We start from the raw sequence: 13,834 nt of genomic DNA on the forward strand, positions 1-13,834 counted from the left end.
GGGCAGCCCAACGCCTCGGATGTAAGTGCCGGGGCGGTCACCGGGCGCGTTCGGGCCTGGCCAGGGGCTGAGGCAGCAAAGCGAGAGGAGCGCGGGGGGAGCCGGCTGCCCTCCCGGGCTCTGCTGGGCCCCGTCCCGGGCTCTGCTGGGCCCTCGTCGGCGTGTGTCGCTTTGCAGTGAGCACCCAGCTGCCTGGCTGAAGCCCGACCGAGCTGGGGGCTATAACCCACACTCCATCCTGCTGATGGAGTGTGAGATTAATTTCCATCTCCCTGAGACGCAGCCCTGCGATACGGCTCCCCTTTTCCAAGGAGAGGGAGGGACCGGGAAAGGTTTGGGAAATTGCCAGGAGCCCTGTGTGTGCATGGTGGTGGTAGTTGATCCCTCTCCCAGCCTCTCGCTACCCATATGATCTGTTAAACCAGTCTCTTGGAGGGGCCTCTGTTTTTGGCATGCTCCCAGCTGCAAGTCAGCCTTCGCCCCACACCTGGGATGAGGCGACAGGGACGGGGGGGTGGCTGACGTCTGGGATTACCTCTGGCAGCTGGCTGGGGCAGGAGCGCTGATAGGGGGCTCAGCCTGTTGGAGGGGGCTGCTGTGAGGGGTCTCAGATGAAGTACCCCTGTGCGAGAGGGGTGGGACACTGTCGGGGACAGGTCCCTGAGGAGCCTGGGGGCAAGCAGGGAGCTGGGCTGGGAGGTGGCAGGGGTATGAGGAGGGAGGTCTCCACCGTGGGGGCTGCTCCTTGATGTCAACCCCATGTCAGGTCAGGGCTCTGAGGGAACCTTGAAGCATGAGAGGAGGACAGGACCTGGGAGGAGAGGCCAAACACACCGCCAGTGTCCCTTGTCTCGTGTAAAAATCAAGGTGAATTGAGAACTTCTCTCTAGTGGCTTTGAGGGTGGCCCCAGAGTCACCCCTGGGACTCAGTGGGCAGGGGTCAAAGGAAGCGATTCTGATAGCCAAAACCCACGACTGGCAAATTCACCTTTTCTCTGAAACAGAGGCGTTCCAGAGACAGTGCTCTCCAGTGAAGGTGGAAACAGAGCATCCTTCAGAGGGAAGCACTCGGCCCAGCTTGAGCTCTGGAGCAGCTGCTCCTGCCTCTGCAGTGCCCTGTGGGTGCCCATAAAGCAAAGGCCTCTAAAGTCAGGAGTCAGCTGAGCTGAGGGCACGTGTCTGTCCGGGGTGCACCAAGGAGAGCTAGGAGTGGCTTCAGCCTTCAGGCAAGCAGAGGAGGCACCTCTTTAGCCCCACTTGAACCACGTAGACCTGACTGCTCTGCTGCTGCTCCATGTTTGCAGGTGGTGAATTATGCTCCCTTCACGCTGCTCCCATCTGCAGTACCAAGTGCCCTGTTTGAACAAGCGTACGCTGTTCAGCAAGATTTTAATCTGCTGATGGATGCTATTAGTCAAAACCAAGAATTCCTGGAGCATACTCTGGCCAGGTAACTTCCTTGCATGTTGCATTTTAATGAAATATTTTAAATGCAAAGCATTTATCACCTTTCAGGCATTCCTACCTTCCGTCTGTGTGCTTCAGGCTGAGGTGGGCATTCCGGTCCTCTGCAGAAATTGTCTCTTTTGCTGCATTATTTGTCGTAAGATTAATTTCCATCAAGTCTCTGTGTTTTGAGGTCTTCTTGGGCCTCAGAAGATGGGACATCTGGCCAGGAGTTGACTTCCTATAATGATCTTCAATTTTTCCAGTGTTTCAAGCTTCTGAATTCTTAGTTGTGAGCTTGTTGGCCCTTGGGCCTTAAATTAAAATTGCTGAAGTCTTCTTTGAGTCCTGGATTTCGTAGTCTCTTTTAGTCTCATTTGGCATCTGCCTGTGGCTATCCAATAACCACCAGCTCTGCTGCCTGCCTGCAGTTATGAAAGGAAGGTGTTTGTTCCTTCCCCTGTGCCTACCTCTGGTCAGTCACCCCGTGTCCCCTGCTTTCCCAGCTGTGCCGGGAAGGTGACCTGCAAGCTCTGGCTGCTGGGGGACTGGTCAGCTCTGGCTCGTGAGCGCTGCTGGATTTATCTGTGACTGTTGCCCTGTGCTGGAGTGACTGTGGTCTCCATAATCTGTAGGGCTGATGCTTCCACAAAACCCATTTCCCTTCCTGCCGCCTGTTCTGTGCTGGTGCTGCTGGCTCTCTGGCACCGGGACAGAGCAGAGCAAAGGAGATTGTTTTCCAGCGTCCTTTTTGTTAAAGCCTGACCCCTCATAGCTATTTCAATGCTTGTGCCTGTTCCAGAGCTGACTGCAACCAGAGCTTGTGGGGACATGTTTATACCTGTGGTTAAGGAATGCAGCGCCTGGGGCTTGTGTGCACTCAGACGCCTGCCCTGTGCTGCCTCCTGCGCAGCAGTGTCTGAGGGCAGCTCCTTGGAGGTGCTGCTCTTAATTAACTCGGGGATTTAGGACTCTGAAGAAAAGCCAGACCTACTCTAGCAGGGCCACTGAAACACTTGGCACCACAGTGTGCAGGATTTGGAGCCCAACAGGACAGGGGGAATTTGATGAAGCTTTTTCTATGACCTGTGTGTGCAGGCACAGAGACACTTCTGATTTCTTTCCTGTAGCTGCAGAATTCTGCTACATTTCTCTGCTTTTGCTTGTCCCGTCTTTCTGCCCTGCAGATGAGTCACCTCTGCACAGTGGTGCTTTTGGTAGAGTGGCTGTGCTAAGCAAACGGGATTTGGGTTAAGGTTATGCACTGTGGCCCTTGGTGAAGAGTGTTCGTGGTGAGATGCTTAGCAGTGCTGTAGGACTTGGTCTAGCCACAGCCCTGCTATTTGTGCTGGAGAATGTCCCTGGTAAGGTTTTTTTCTGGAGAGAAATTCATTTTCTTGTTCCTTTGTGACAGTGTAAGGGAGCTGATCTGGTCTCTTTCTCTCTAGTACCATCAAGGTAGATGACTTCACAGCTCGACTCTTCAGGATCCACATGCAAGTTTTGGAGGAAGGCTTGGCTCAGGTACCTTGGCAGAAGACCCCAGTGGTCAGCAGCTGTGTCCCTTTGCATTGCGGTGGGATTGCCTGGTCTGTGTCTGCAAGCTTGCTGCTGTGGGCTTTGAGCTGTCCCATAGTCAGACTGGTTGCCAAGTGCTGGGTCCTGATTTGGGTCATAACAACCCCATGCAATGCTACAGGCGTGGGGCAGAGTGTCTGCCCAGCAGAAAAGGAGCTGGGGGTGTTGGTTGACAGGCAGCTGAATATGAGCCAGCAGCGTGCCCAGGTGGCCAAGAGGGCCAACGGCATCCTGGCTTGTATCAGGAATAGTGTGGCCAGCAGGAGCAGGGCAGTGACCGTGCCCCTGTCCTGGGCACTGGTGAGGCCGCCCCTTGATTGCTGGGTTCAGGGTTGGGCTCCTCACTCCCAGAAGGACCTGGAGGGGCTGGAACATGTCCAGAGAAGGGCAATGGAGCTGGGGAGGGGTCTGGAGCCCAAGGCTGCTGGGGAGCGTCTGGGGGAGCTGGGGGTGTTCAGCCTGGAGAGGAGGAGCCCTTATCGCTCCCTACAACTGCCTGACAGGAGAGGGGAGCTGGGGGGGGGGGTTGGTCTCTGCTCCCAGGGAAGGGGAAATGGCCTCAAGTTGTGCCAGGGCAGATTTAGGTTGGACTTTGGGAGAAATTTCTTCCATGCAAGGGCTGCCAAGCACTGGAAGGGGCTGCCCAGGGCAGGGGTCGAGTCCCCACCCCTGGGAGTATTTAAAAGCTGGGCAGATGCGGTGCTTAGGGCCAGGGTTTAGCGGTGAGATTGGCAGGGTTAGGGGAACGGTTGGGCTGGGTGATCTTAAAGGGCTTTTCCAACCTAAACAATTCTGTGATTCTATGCTACGATGTCTTGGTTACAGCCTGTGAGCTCAGGACTTTGCCCTGTTAGACAGTCATGTCCTTTGATTACTGCTGCTGGAAACAGGCCTTGGTTGGGAGGATTTAATATGGTTTGCCTTTGTCCTCTGAGATCCTCAGTAGAGCGCAAGGATGTGTGCCGTGTTGGGACCTGTGCCGGACAGGCTGTCCCTGCAGAAGCTCTGTTGCTCTCACCAGTGTTGTTAACTCCTCTGGAGCACTGAGGAGGGCTCTCTGTCCTGAGCAAGGGCCAAAGCACCCCTGGGCACATCTTGCAGAGGTTTTTATCAAAATGTAGGTGACTGGATCTGCCCCAGGAGGATTTTGAAGCGAGGTCATCAAAGGGATTTGTAGTTAAAAGGCAACAGGAGAGCCCGCTTCACCTCCCCTCTGTTTCAGTCTGTGTTTTTAGGCATAAACCGCTCTGATTACATGTTTGACTGTGGGGTAGATGGGACACCGGCCCTGAAACAGATAGAAATAAACACCATTGCTGCCAGCTTCGGAGGCCTCACCTCCCGCACTGCGGCGGTCCACGGGTAAGGGAGCATCTCTGGTTTGTGCTGCTGCGGCAGCTGTACCGCGGTACAGTAGGCTGCTGTGCTCCATCTTTGTGTGCTCTCCAAAATCCTGCTCCCTAGGTCTGGTTGGGGGCTGTCATGGCATTTACAGCTTTTTTTTTTTTTTGTTCCACAGGCGAGTGCTGAAAGTTCTGGGAAAGTCTGAGGAGGCATCACGCCTGCTGCCCAACAACCCATCAAAAGAACTTGCCTTGGGTATTGCGAAAGCCTGGGAGCTCTATGGTTCTCAAAGGTAAGGAGAGAGGAGGTGCTGGAGGCTGAGTTATCTTGTCTCGTCTGGGGATGCATGTGTTTGGTCTTGAAATTGCGCTTTCTGAAAGATGCCTGTTTGCTCAAAAAGCCTGTGGCACCCTGGGAAGAGCAGTGCGGTTGTCTCCGTGTGCAAGGCTGTTGTGTTGCAAAGGCTGAGAGGTGCAGAGGCACCATGGAGGAGTTGTGTGGCTCAGCAGCCTTGCACAGAGCTTGCTTTTCTTCCCGCCCTTGTGCTTATGCCCTGCATTGGTTTGGTAATTACGTGGCATCAATACTGCTCTCCATTTGCATGACCCTTAGAAACACTAGAGAAAGTGAGCAGGAGCAGTGCAGGAAACCTGAATCACAGGGATCAAAAATTGGTAATCCTGGAGTGGCGGTGGAGTGTTTCTGGGTTTAATGGTGTCCTTGGTATCTTTTTCCAGTGCTGTGGTGATGTTCCTGGTGGAGGAGGTCCAGAGGAACATTTTTGATCAGCGATGTGTAGAAAATGAGCTTTGGAACAGGTAAAGGTTGAATTTTCCTGGGAAGGGAAAGGAAGGAGATGGTGCAGTTTTGGAAAAGGGAAGCAGGGCAAAGTGCTGCCAGATTGTAGTGTTTCCCTCAAGGCAGCTTGTGGGGCTTCTCCAGGCTCTCCAGCAGGCACGGCATGGCAGCGGGAGCATAGGAGCAGGCCAGGGAAAGATAGAGGTATGCAGAATCCATTTGCTTTTTACTTTGTCACCTACTCGAGGATAAACTCAAAACATTTTATGGTTTCTGTGACTGTCAGAGAGTATGTCTTGGTATGTAACTGGGCAGCCTTTAACTTGCCTCTGGGCTCTGTTACGCAGCTCTCGTTCAGTGTTCCTTCGGTGGCCTCCTGCCTAGCCTCAGTACCCACCTTCATCTTCTCACCAACCTCCCAAAGCCTCTCACCAGCTCTTTGCTGGAAATACCAGCAGCCATCAAGGCCTCTGGTCTCCAGGGCTGATTCCTTGCTGATTTTGTGCCTGTGTAGTCCTTGGAGCTGCACCAGTAGTAGCTTTGCTGTGGGCCAAGTCTCTTAGATGAGACAATATGGAGCAGAGTGGGGTTAATGAGGGTGCTGCTTGCTCTCTGACTTGGGATTGGGCATAGGGTATTTCATAAAAGCTTAATTAACGAAGCTTCAAACCCATTGTGAATGATCTGGGCAAAGTAATCAACGCAGCAGTGGAGTAAAGGACTTGGGAGAAGGAGGTGTTTCGATCAGGTGTAGCCCTGAGCCTCCGCTGGAGCAGCGGGAGGTGTATGGCTGTGTCTGCACATCAGCAAGCCCACACTGCCGCTGTGTGGAGGAAAGCACCGAGGAGGCAGAGCAGGCATGAAGTCACTCATCTGTCTGCAGCTCTTGGCTCTGAAGCCAACACTGAATCTGTTGTGTAGGAATTAAAATAAAATAAAATAAAATACTGACTTCTCTTAGAAACACTTCAGGAGGTGAAAGGTGAGTATGGAGAAATCCAGGGTGTTTAGGCACGTGTTCTAATTCCTGCAGTATTTGGGCTGGAAACAAAGGACAGGCGGTAGAAACAGGGACGGGCTTGGCCTGTAGGATTCCTCTGGCTCTGTAGTATGGATCCTCCTGGCTGGAGCCACTGGTTCCACCTGTGATTTCTAGCTCAGGTAACCGTGCTCAGTCTGTTGACTCTCCCTCTCCTCTCAACAGGAATATTCGAGTCATCAGGAAGCGATTCAGAGATGTGTTTGAAAAGGGGTCTCTGGATGATGCCAAGAGGCTGTATATGTGAGTATGAGCCCAGGTGCGCGTTCCTGGCTGTGTGTTGGGCACACAGGGCTGTAAATGGGAATTTTCAACCAAAGCTAGTGGTATGTTTTGAGTGTAAATAGTGACCTTCTGAGAAAGCAGTTCTCTTCTGTGCTCCAGGCGACTGCTGCTGCTTCCCCTTAGAGCTGAAGTGATTATTTTTTTTTTCCACAGTGGTGAGATTTTGCATACCCACGTCAGTCCCTTGCATCTGGAAACATAATTTCCCTCCTTGGAGCCATAGTCTTCAGAGCTCTGAGAGATCTTTACTTTTTACACATACATCTGCTGGGAGAAGTCCTGGCTATTTCAGAGGCTTCCACAAAGACGTTTCCTGTTTATTGTTCGTGTGATGCTCTGCCAGCGGGAGCTGGGCTGGGTTATTGGTGCTAGAGGAGGAAGCTTTGCATGTCCTTATGGTATCTGTTGGTTTTGAATGCGCTCAGCATCGTGCCCGCTCCCTGCGGAGGCCAGGACGTGTGGGTCGCAGACTCCCAGGTGCTGGCGGTTGGTCCCGGGTGACATTTGTCCGATTTCCAGGGTAACGTGCTTGGAGCTGTACAAGCTTGGAGCTGTATGGTTTCATGCCAATGTTTTTTCTGTAGTTAGGCTAATTTTTCCATGGTTTGACCTTTGGTGCCTCTGCTGTGTTTAATTAATGAATACATTTGTCATCACCGTACATACAGTTAAGGGGGAGGCATATCCGCTGCACTTCTCCCGGGCAGCCTCTCCTCTCCCTGACGAGTGCCTTTACAGTTACACTGCCTGGCAGCAGTTTCTGTGCTGCTTCCCCTGACTGCACGCACAGCTTGTGTGGCCAAAGCTTGGGGGTGTGGTGCTACAGGTATGCCAGAAGCCCTGCCCTGGTGAGATGTTGATGTCCTGCCTTGAACTGCCACTGGAGAAGGACCCTCTTCCCCTCCCAGCTTCAAGAATCTCCCAGGCCTGGCTCCCAGTGGCAAAAGCTATTAAAAAATTAGGTTCTTACCTACCTGCTGGGCTGGTTGCCTGAATTATTGAGACCTTGGTTAGTCAGGACAGGGCAAGCCAGCTGGGCTCAGTGGAGAGGAGCCAGGGCTTGCAGTCCTCAGCTTTCTCTGGCAGAGCCAGCCAGGATCAGAACAGCCCGGGAGGCCAAGAAGAAGGGGCAAAGGCTGTAACACGCCACCTGCCTGACCCTGTTACAGCCCCCTTGGTGCTGGGGCAGTCGGGCAGAGGCGGGCAGGCACTGGCTTGCTTCTGTGAATGCTTCTGGTGTCTGTTCCAGGGATGGCCAGGAGGTCGCAGTGGTGTACTACAGAGAGGGCTACGTGCCAAAGAACTATGACCAGCAGGTCAGTACTAACCGCTCTGCTTCCAGAAGCCGCCCACTCTGTGGCCTTGCCCAGCGAGTTTGAAACACCCCGTGATCACAGGGACATCTGCCCCATCTGGCATGGGTGATAGCATCAGGAAGCTGTGACTTTGCAGCGTCCCTGGCACTGACACAATGAGAAAAATGGGTGGCTTTCCTCTCCAGTACCCACTCATGCAGTGACCTCTTACCCCAGCACTGAATTGCTTCTGTACAATATGGGTTAACACCAATTGGCACCAGTTTAAAGGGTTTAGATCTGATCTACAGATCACACTGTCCTCTGCTAGGACTATGAGGCTGCAGGTAATAATACAGACCAGATCTTGCTGTTGTCTGGAGGTGGCAGCACTGGACAAGCTGGGGAGGGGATGCAGGCAAAGGCAGGGGACTGACCTGGCTGTGCTGTTTCCAGAGGTGGTGGGAAATCTATCTGTTCATGTCTGCTTGGCTCCAGAGTGCTGTTCCCACCAGGAAGGAGGCAAATCGTATGTCAATAACTGAACAGAAAAGACTGGAGAAAACCTTTTGTTTTTTTGCTGATGGGATGGTTGCTCTCTTTCTGTCCCAGAACTGGGAGGCACGGCTGTTGCTGGAGAGGTCAAGGGCTGTGAAGTGCCCTGACATTGCCACCCAACTCGCAGGCACCAAGAAGGTCCAGCAGGAGCTGAGCCAGCCGGGGACGCTGGAGAGATTACTGCCTGGCCGTGCCGAGGCTGTTGCTCGAATAAGAGCAACGTTTGCTGGACTCTATTCCCTGGATTTGGTGAGTGTGAGTGGGGCTGGTGCAGGAACAAACATGCAGACGTGTTTGGCCTGTGTGATGCTTCTCTTTGGTCAAGAAGATGAGAGGGCTTTGTTGTGGTCCCTGGGGGACCCCGTTGATCCTGCTTGGGGGGGTCTGTTGAGGAGCCCCTGCTCCTCCCTGATGGTTTGCTGTTGCCATCCTTTCCTACCAGGGTGAAGAAGGTGACAAGATTGCTGCTACGGCTATCGCGGACCCGGACCGTTTTGTGCTGAAGCCGCAGCGAGAAGGTGGAGGTACGAGCTGGAGCGGGTCCGTGTGGGTTTTCATTGCAGTCGGGCTGTATGCAGGAGAGGCTGTAGCTCCCTGATGGCTCCTGGTCCTGGGCTGAGGGATAAGAGGTGGGCTGGCTCATAGCTACTTAGAGTCACTAGGACTAGCCATGGCAGGGAGGTGGTGCTGCTCCTGGAGGAGCTGCCAGAGCCTGGGGAGTGGGGAGCCCAGGCAGCACGTGGGGAGGCAAAGGCTGGCCCTGTTTGGGCTGCATAGCTGGGGCCAATGGCTTCTGCTGTGCTGGGAAGTGCTTGAATTGCTGGTTCTGTTGTCAGGGAACAACCTCTATGGTGAAGAGCTCAGGCAGGTTCTGAAGAAGATCAGAGACAGCCCTGAGAGAACCTCCTACATCCTGATGGATAAGATCAAACCGCAGCCAGCAATGAATTACTTGCTGAGGGCTCACAGTCCCCTACAAGTGTCCGAGTGCATCTCAGAGCTTGGTATTTTTGGTGTCTATGTCAGGTGAGAAAGGTGCTTGCGTTACAGGGTCATGACCTGCACCAGCTGGCACTTGGGTGTTGGAGCTCAGCGGCAGGGCAGATGTCTCTGGGGAGGTGGAGGCACAGGGGACAGATGTGGGGGTCTCTGCCCCTGTCAGCCACTCCCTGAGCACTCTGTTCAGACACTGAACGGTTGCTCTGTACCTGCTGCTGAATGAGCTGCTGAAAAACCACAGAGCTGGTGCTGGCGGTTACTGGTGCAACGGCCACGTCCCATCCCTGATTTCTGGGAGCGCTGTGCGGGTTCTGGGTGCAGCCACGTGCTTTTCTGAAGGCCTGGCGATCTCAGAAATACCTGAATGTTTAATACAGTCATGTTCAACCCTAAATAGCTGCTGCTTTTGTTTAAAACCCTTAAAGGCCCATGGAAATGTTTCCATAGCTTATAAATCAAAGTCCTTCTCATACAATTTTAGAAACAAATGTACTCTGGCAGCGTTCAGAACCTGACACTGCCTGTGTGCAGAGCAATCGGACCAAAATGGCCCAGCTGAGAAAGGGCACCATTGCTGGCAGGCACAAAGCAGGCGCAGCTCTCTCTGCATTAGCCCTGGGGCTTTTGCATGCCAGTTACCTGCCCCGCGCTGCGGCAGGGAATACAAATCAATTTGTCCAAGGTGAAATGGCGCAGGCTTTCTGTTCCACGGGTGCTGAATTGCCCTTTTCTTTGCAGACAGGGCAAGGAGATGGTGATGAACAAGGCTGCTGGCCACCTCCTGCGGACGAAGGCGATTGAGCATGCAGACGGCGGGGTAGCAGCTGGGGTGGCAGTGCTGGACACCCCCTACTTGGTGTGAGGAGTCGATGCCCCGTCCTGCTCTGCTGCCCAAAGAGCTGACCTGCCACAGCGATGTTCTCCTTAGGGTGCGCTTACCAAGGCCTGATGTGTTGGGGATGGGTGAACACAACTGCTCCAACGTCCTGCGTGCCAGCCCCAGCCTCTCCTCTGCAATTCCTCCCGTGGGAAGAAGGGAGTCCTTGGCTCTGCCTGCTTGGGGGGCTGTGCCCCCTGCACATCCCAGCTGTCATCTCCCAGGACTGCACTGCTCTGGGCGTTTCCTTGGGGCCTAGCCTGGGGGCAAGGCTATGTACAGCAAAGCTGAAGGGTGAACGTGCCACAAGTTCCCAGTTCCATGCTCCTTGATGCTGCGTTATTTCTGGAGACGCACAAAGCCTAGGGAAGGGAAGGAAAAAGGTGGATGTGCAAGTGACAGCCTTCAGCCGCAGTGCTTTTGAGGTTAAAGAGGGGAGCCCAGCTCCCTGTACCCATGGTCCTCCACTCCTCCTTCAGATGCTGCTGCTGCTCTGATTACTTTTCCCTGTGCCTGAGGATCCTTGGGGTTCCTGCATGAGGGACAGCTGCCCTGGTGTAATTTGCCTAAGGGCCGCTTGCTTTTGCTTTGCCCAACTCCTTTGTTGGCCTGGGTACTCATCCCAGAGTGCATCTGTGCTGTGCAGGGCAGGCAGCGGTGCAGAATGCAGCTGGCAGGCTGTGCCCTCCCCCTGGGGGGGCTGCATCTGCACCCCTTGCTCCCCACAGCTTGGCACAAGAATCCCTCAGTGATGGTGGCAGTTCCCGGCGCGATGCTGTCACAGGCAGGGTGCTGATAAACCCTGGATCCCCAAGGGCTTGGGCCTGTGCATCCCAGTGCAAGTCATGGACAGAGCGTCTCCCACCCAGTCTGCTGCTGCACGTGTGGCCCAAGAGTGGTGCTGGGGAGCCCCCACTTTGGTAATGGTCCTGCTGGGATGGTGGGTGGGCTGAGACTGGGAGCTTTGCAGCTGGGAAGTGATGGAATTGCAGGAGAGGCTGAGCAAGTGCAGCCCCCAGCTGCTTCTCTCTGGGACCAGTACCAGGGGAGAGGAGCCGTGTCTCCCTCTGGGTTTCATGAATGGGTGGGAACAGCACAGCAGCGGAGGGCCGGAGGCGTGCAGGGTCTCCAGCCCATGGGCTTTTGCCTCCTCCTCCAGCCCCTCTTCCTCCTCAGCTGAGCAGTGCAAGGGGAAGCATAAAGGATGCACCTCTGGGGCAGCGCCATGGTAAAGTGCCCAGGCAGCCTCAGCTCTGGGCTGTTAGTGCCTGGTGCTGCTGGGCCGTGGCCCTGTGAGCTTCAGTCATTAATCTGTTGCCTTGGAAAGAGGCCAGTTCTGGCTGTGTGACTGATTCTGCGATTCCTGGGTGGTTGGTTTGTTGGGGGGCGACTGCCCTCAGCCAGAGATTAAAACATACATGCTGTTCTTGTTCCAGTTTTGTCTGAGTCTGGCTGTGAAGGGGAGGTGTTTGTCACCTCCCTGTCCAGGAGTGGCTGCTGGGCAGCCGTATGCCTGTGCATGGCCCTTCCCTGCACCTTCACAGCAGGGACAGCTAAAGCCAACCCCCACTTTCTGCTCTGGTCACCGTGAGACTGCGCAGCACCATTGTGGAGATGTGTCCTGGCATTGGGCTCTGCAGCGCTGGCCCAGCACAAGCAAGGGATGGAGCTGCTGGCACGAGGGCTGCCAGGCTGCAGGAGGAAACACTGTGGCTGCAGTTTGCTGGAGCAGCAAGGGCCCAAGGCAGATGCAGCTGTGAGGAGCAAGCAAGCCCTGCGCTGCTGGAGAGGCCTGAGCTGAAGGTGACACTGGGGATGGCAGAGTGGAGGCAGAGGCTGGTGTCCACTGCTGTGCTGGGGTGAGGAGGAGGCACGGCCACTACTGACAGCACTGAGCTGCCCTGGCTGCTCCTCCATCACCCTGGCACCGACCTCGCACGGGTGGTTGATGACAGATGGGAGTCACACTGTCTCCTGCTCTCCATCAGCCTCAGTAGAACAACCTTGGCTGGAGACCAGGGAGAAACTGAGGCACAGGCTCCAGCCCTGGAGCCAGAGCTTCTGCCCTCGTCCCCGTGCAGAGCAGCAGTGGGGACTCACTCACAGCCCTGAAAAAGCATTGCAGTGGCAGTAACCTACTCCTCCCCAGCCCCAAAAGCCTACCCCAGTTACGGAACAGGAGGCCCAGCAGCAATGTCTGAGCACCCCCCTTCCCCCAACTCAACAGCTGGATGTGCTCTAAGCCTCTTTCCATTTTATTTTCTTGAATTTTATTCCATTTTGCATAAAATTCTAGCTGTTTCCAGCCAAAATTACATAGTGGACAGAGGGTAAGAGAGGAGGAGAGATTATGTAGGGATCCTTGTCAATGAGGTGGCATGATCCAGTGGTACAGAGCTGTGGAGGGCATGTGGGACACTGGCACACACCGAGGTAAGAAGTGGGACTCAGACCTTGGACAACAGCGCACCTGCAGAACCCAGCCCCCGAGGCAGCTGCCGCCTCCTTTCCAGCCCAGCCAAAAGTCAGCTCAGTTTGCAGGTGAAGTCTGTACATGGCATTCACCAACAGCTGTTGCAGCAGGTTTTAAAGCCCATTTCTCCTTTGGCTTAAGTGCAAAACCAGACAGTTTTCACATGCAATTTTCATACAGACATTACACAGAGGAGGTATCTCTCCCAGCTCAACCCAGGGCTGGAGTTAAATGTAATTCAGCTGAAGAAGAATGGCTTTGGCAGTACCCTTGCGATGTTCAGGCTCTTGGGCTAGAGAGTTTGAGGTTTTTTCCTCTCATCAGCATAAAGCAGTGTCAGATTTAAGCAAAAGCTCACTAAAATCTTCCACCATTTTTTTCCTGATGAGAAAACATCACCTAGGACTAACGGTTTCTTTGCTGTGGTGATGCTCGTGGTGCGCTACAACCCAGCACCTAGTTTGCCTGCTGTGGGAAAGGGGCCTCTGCAGGGCTTGGTGCCCCCTCCACCCCTGGGTACCAGCAGGACCCACTCCTACCCCAGGACACAGGAGGAGCATCCAGCTGCAGAGGCTTCCTGTTCAGCTGTGGGCCGGTGGCAGCAGCGCTCTCTGGACCAAGGATCAAGACCCTTCCTCCTAGACCATATGTGGCTCCCTATTATGTCCCTGGCCAGGGGAAGACCCTGGATTGGGAAAAACACACCAGCTGACACCATCCCTTAGGAAGCAGCAGATCTTGGTACCAAACCGCTCTAAAAAAAAAAAAAAAAAATCTGTTTAAAGCACAGAGCTGCCTTGAGCATTGCCCCTCTCCCTTTCAGGCGAGGGGACCTCTGCTAGCAACAGGCTTACACAGCAGATGCAAGGCTAAAGCTCAGCTACACAGTTACAATGCGAGTGTGTTTCTAGCTTCCCCCACAGCTTGCAGCACTGCTAGTATAAAAGGAAGCTTAACTGGCATGTGGGCAGTGGCAGATGCTCCTCCCTTGCCTGCCTGCATTGAGCAACTGCAGCACCACTTCCCCTCCAACCCCCAAAGTTCCTTCCCACTATGCATAAGGTGCCAGGGCCCCTCAATTACATAGAATTAATTAACACCCCACTTCCCCCCCCCCCCCCCCCCCAATACAAATTAAAAAA

At 54.3% G+C, this 13,834-nt stretch overlaps 1 protein-coding gene across 1 annotated transcript in view; it reads left to right on the top strand.

The window, feature by feature from the left end:
* Positions 1-11,627, top strand: part of GSS (glutathione synthetase) — a 12,887-nt gene extending 1,260 nt beyond the window's left edge. The window contains exons 2-13 of the mRNA XM_009637388.2: positions 7-21; positions 1,305-1,450; positions 2,895-2,970; positions 4,247-4,386; positions 4,544-4,660; positions 5,106-5,186; positions 6,371-6,448; positions 7,740-7,806; positions 8,398-8,592; positions 8,786-8,867; positions 9,180-9,369; positions 10,081-11,627. Coding sequence (XP_009635683.1) covers positions 7-21; positions 1,305-1,450; positions 2,895-2,970; positions 4,247-4,386; positions 4,544-4,660; positions 5,106-5,186; positions 6,371-6,448; positions 7,740-7,806; positions 8,398-8,592; positions 8,786-8,867; positions 9,180-9,369; positions 10,081-10,204 — 1,311 coding nt within the window. The 3' untranslated portion in view covers positions 10,205-11,627. The remainder of the gene's footprint in view (positions 1-6; positions 22-1,304; positions 1,451-2,894; positions 2,971-4,246; positions 4,387-4,543; positions 4,661-5,105; positions 5,187-6,370; positions 6,449-7,739; positions 7,807-8,397; positions 8,593-8,785; positions 8,868-9,179; positions 9,370-10,080) is intronic.
* Positions 11,628-13,834: the final 2,207 nt, after the last annotated feature.

The sequence above is a fragment of the Egretta garzetta genome, unplaced genomic scaffold (assembly GCF_000687185.1).
Source record: "Egretta garzetta isolate BGI_Z169 unplaced genomic scaffold, ASM68718v1 scaffold24, whole genome shotgun sequence".
Taxonomy (NCBI): Eukaryota; Metazoa; Chordata; class Aves; order Pelecaniformes; family Ardeidae; genus Egretta; species Egretta garzetta.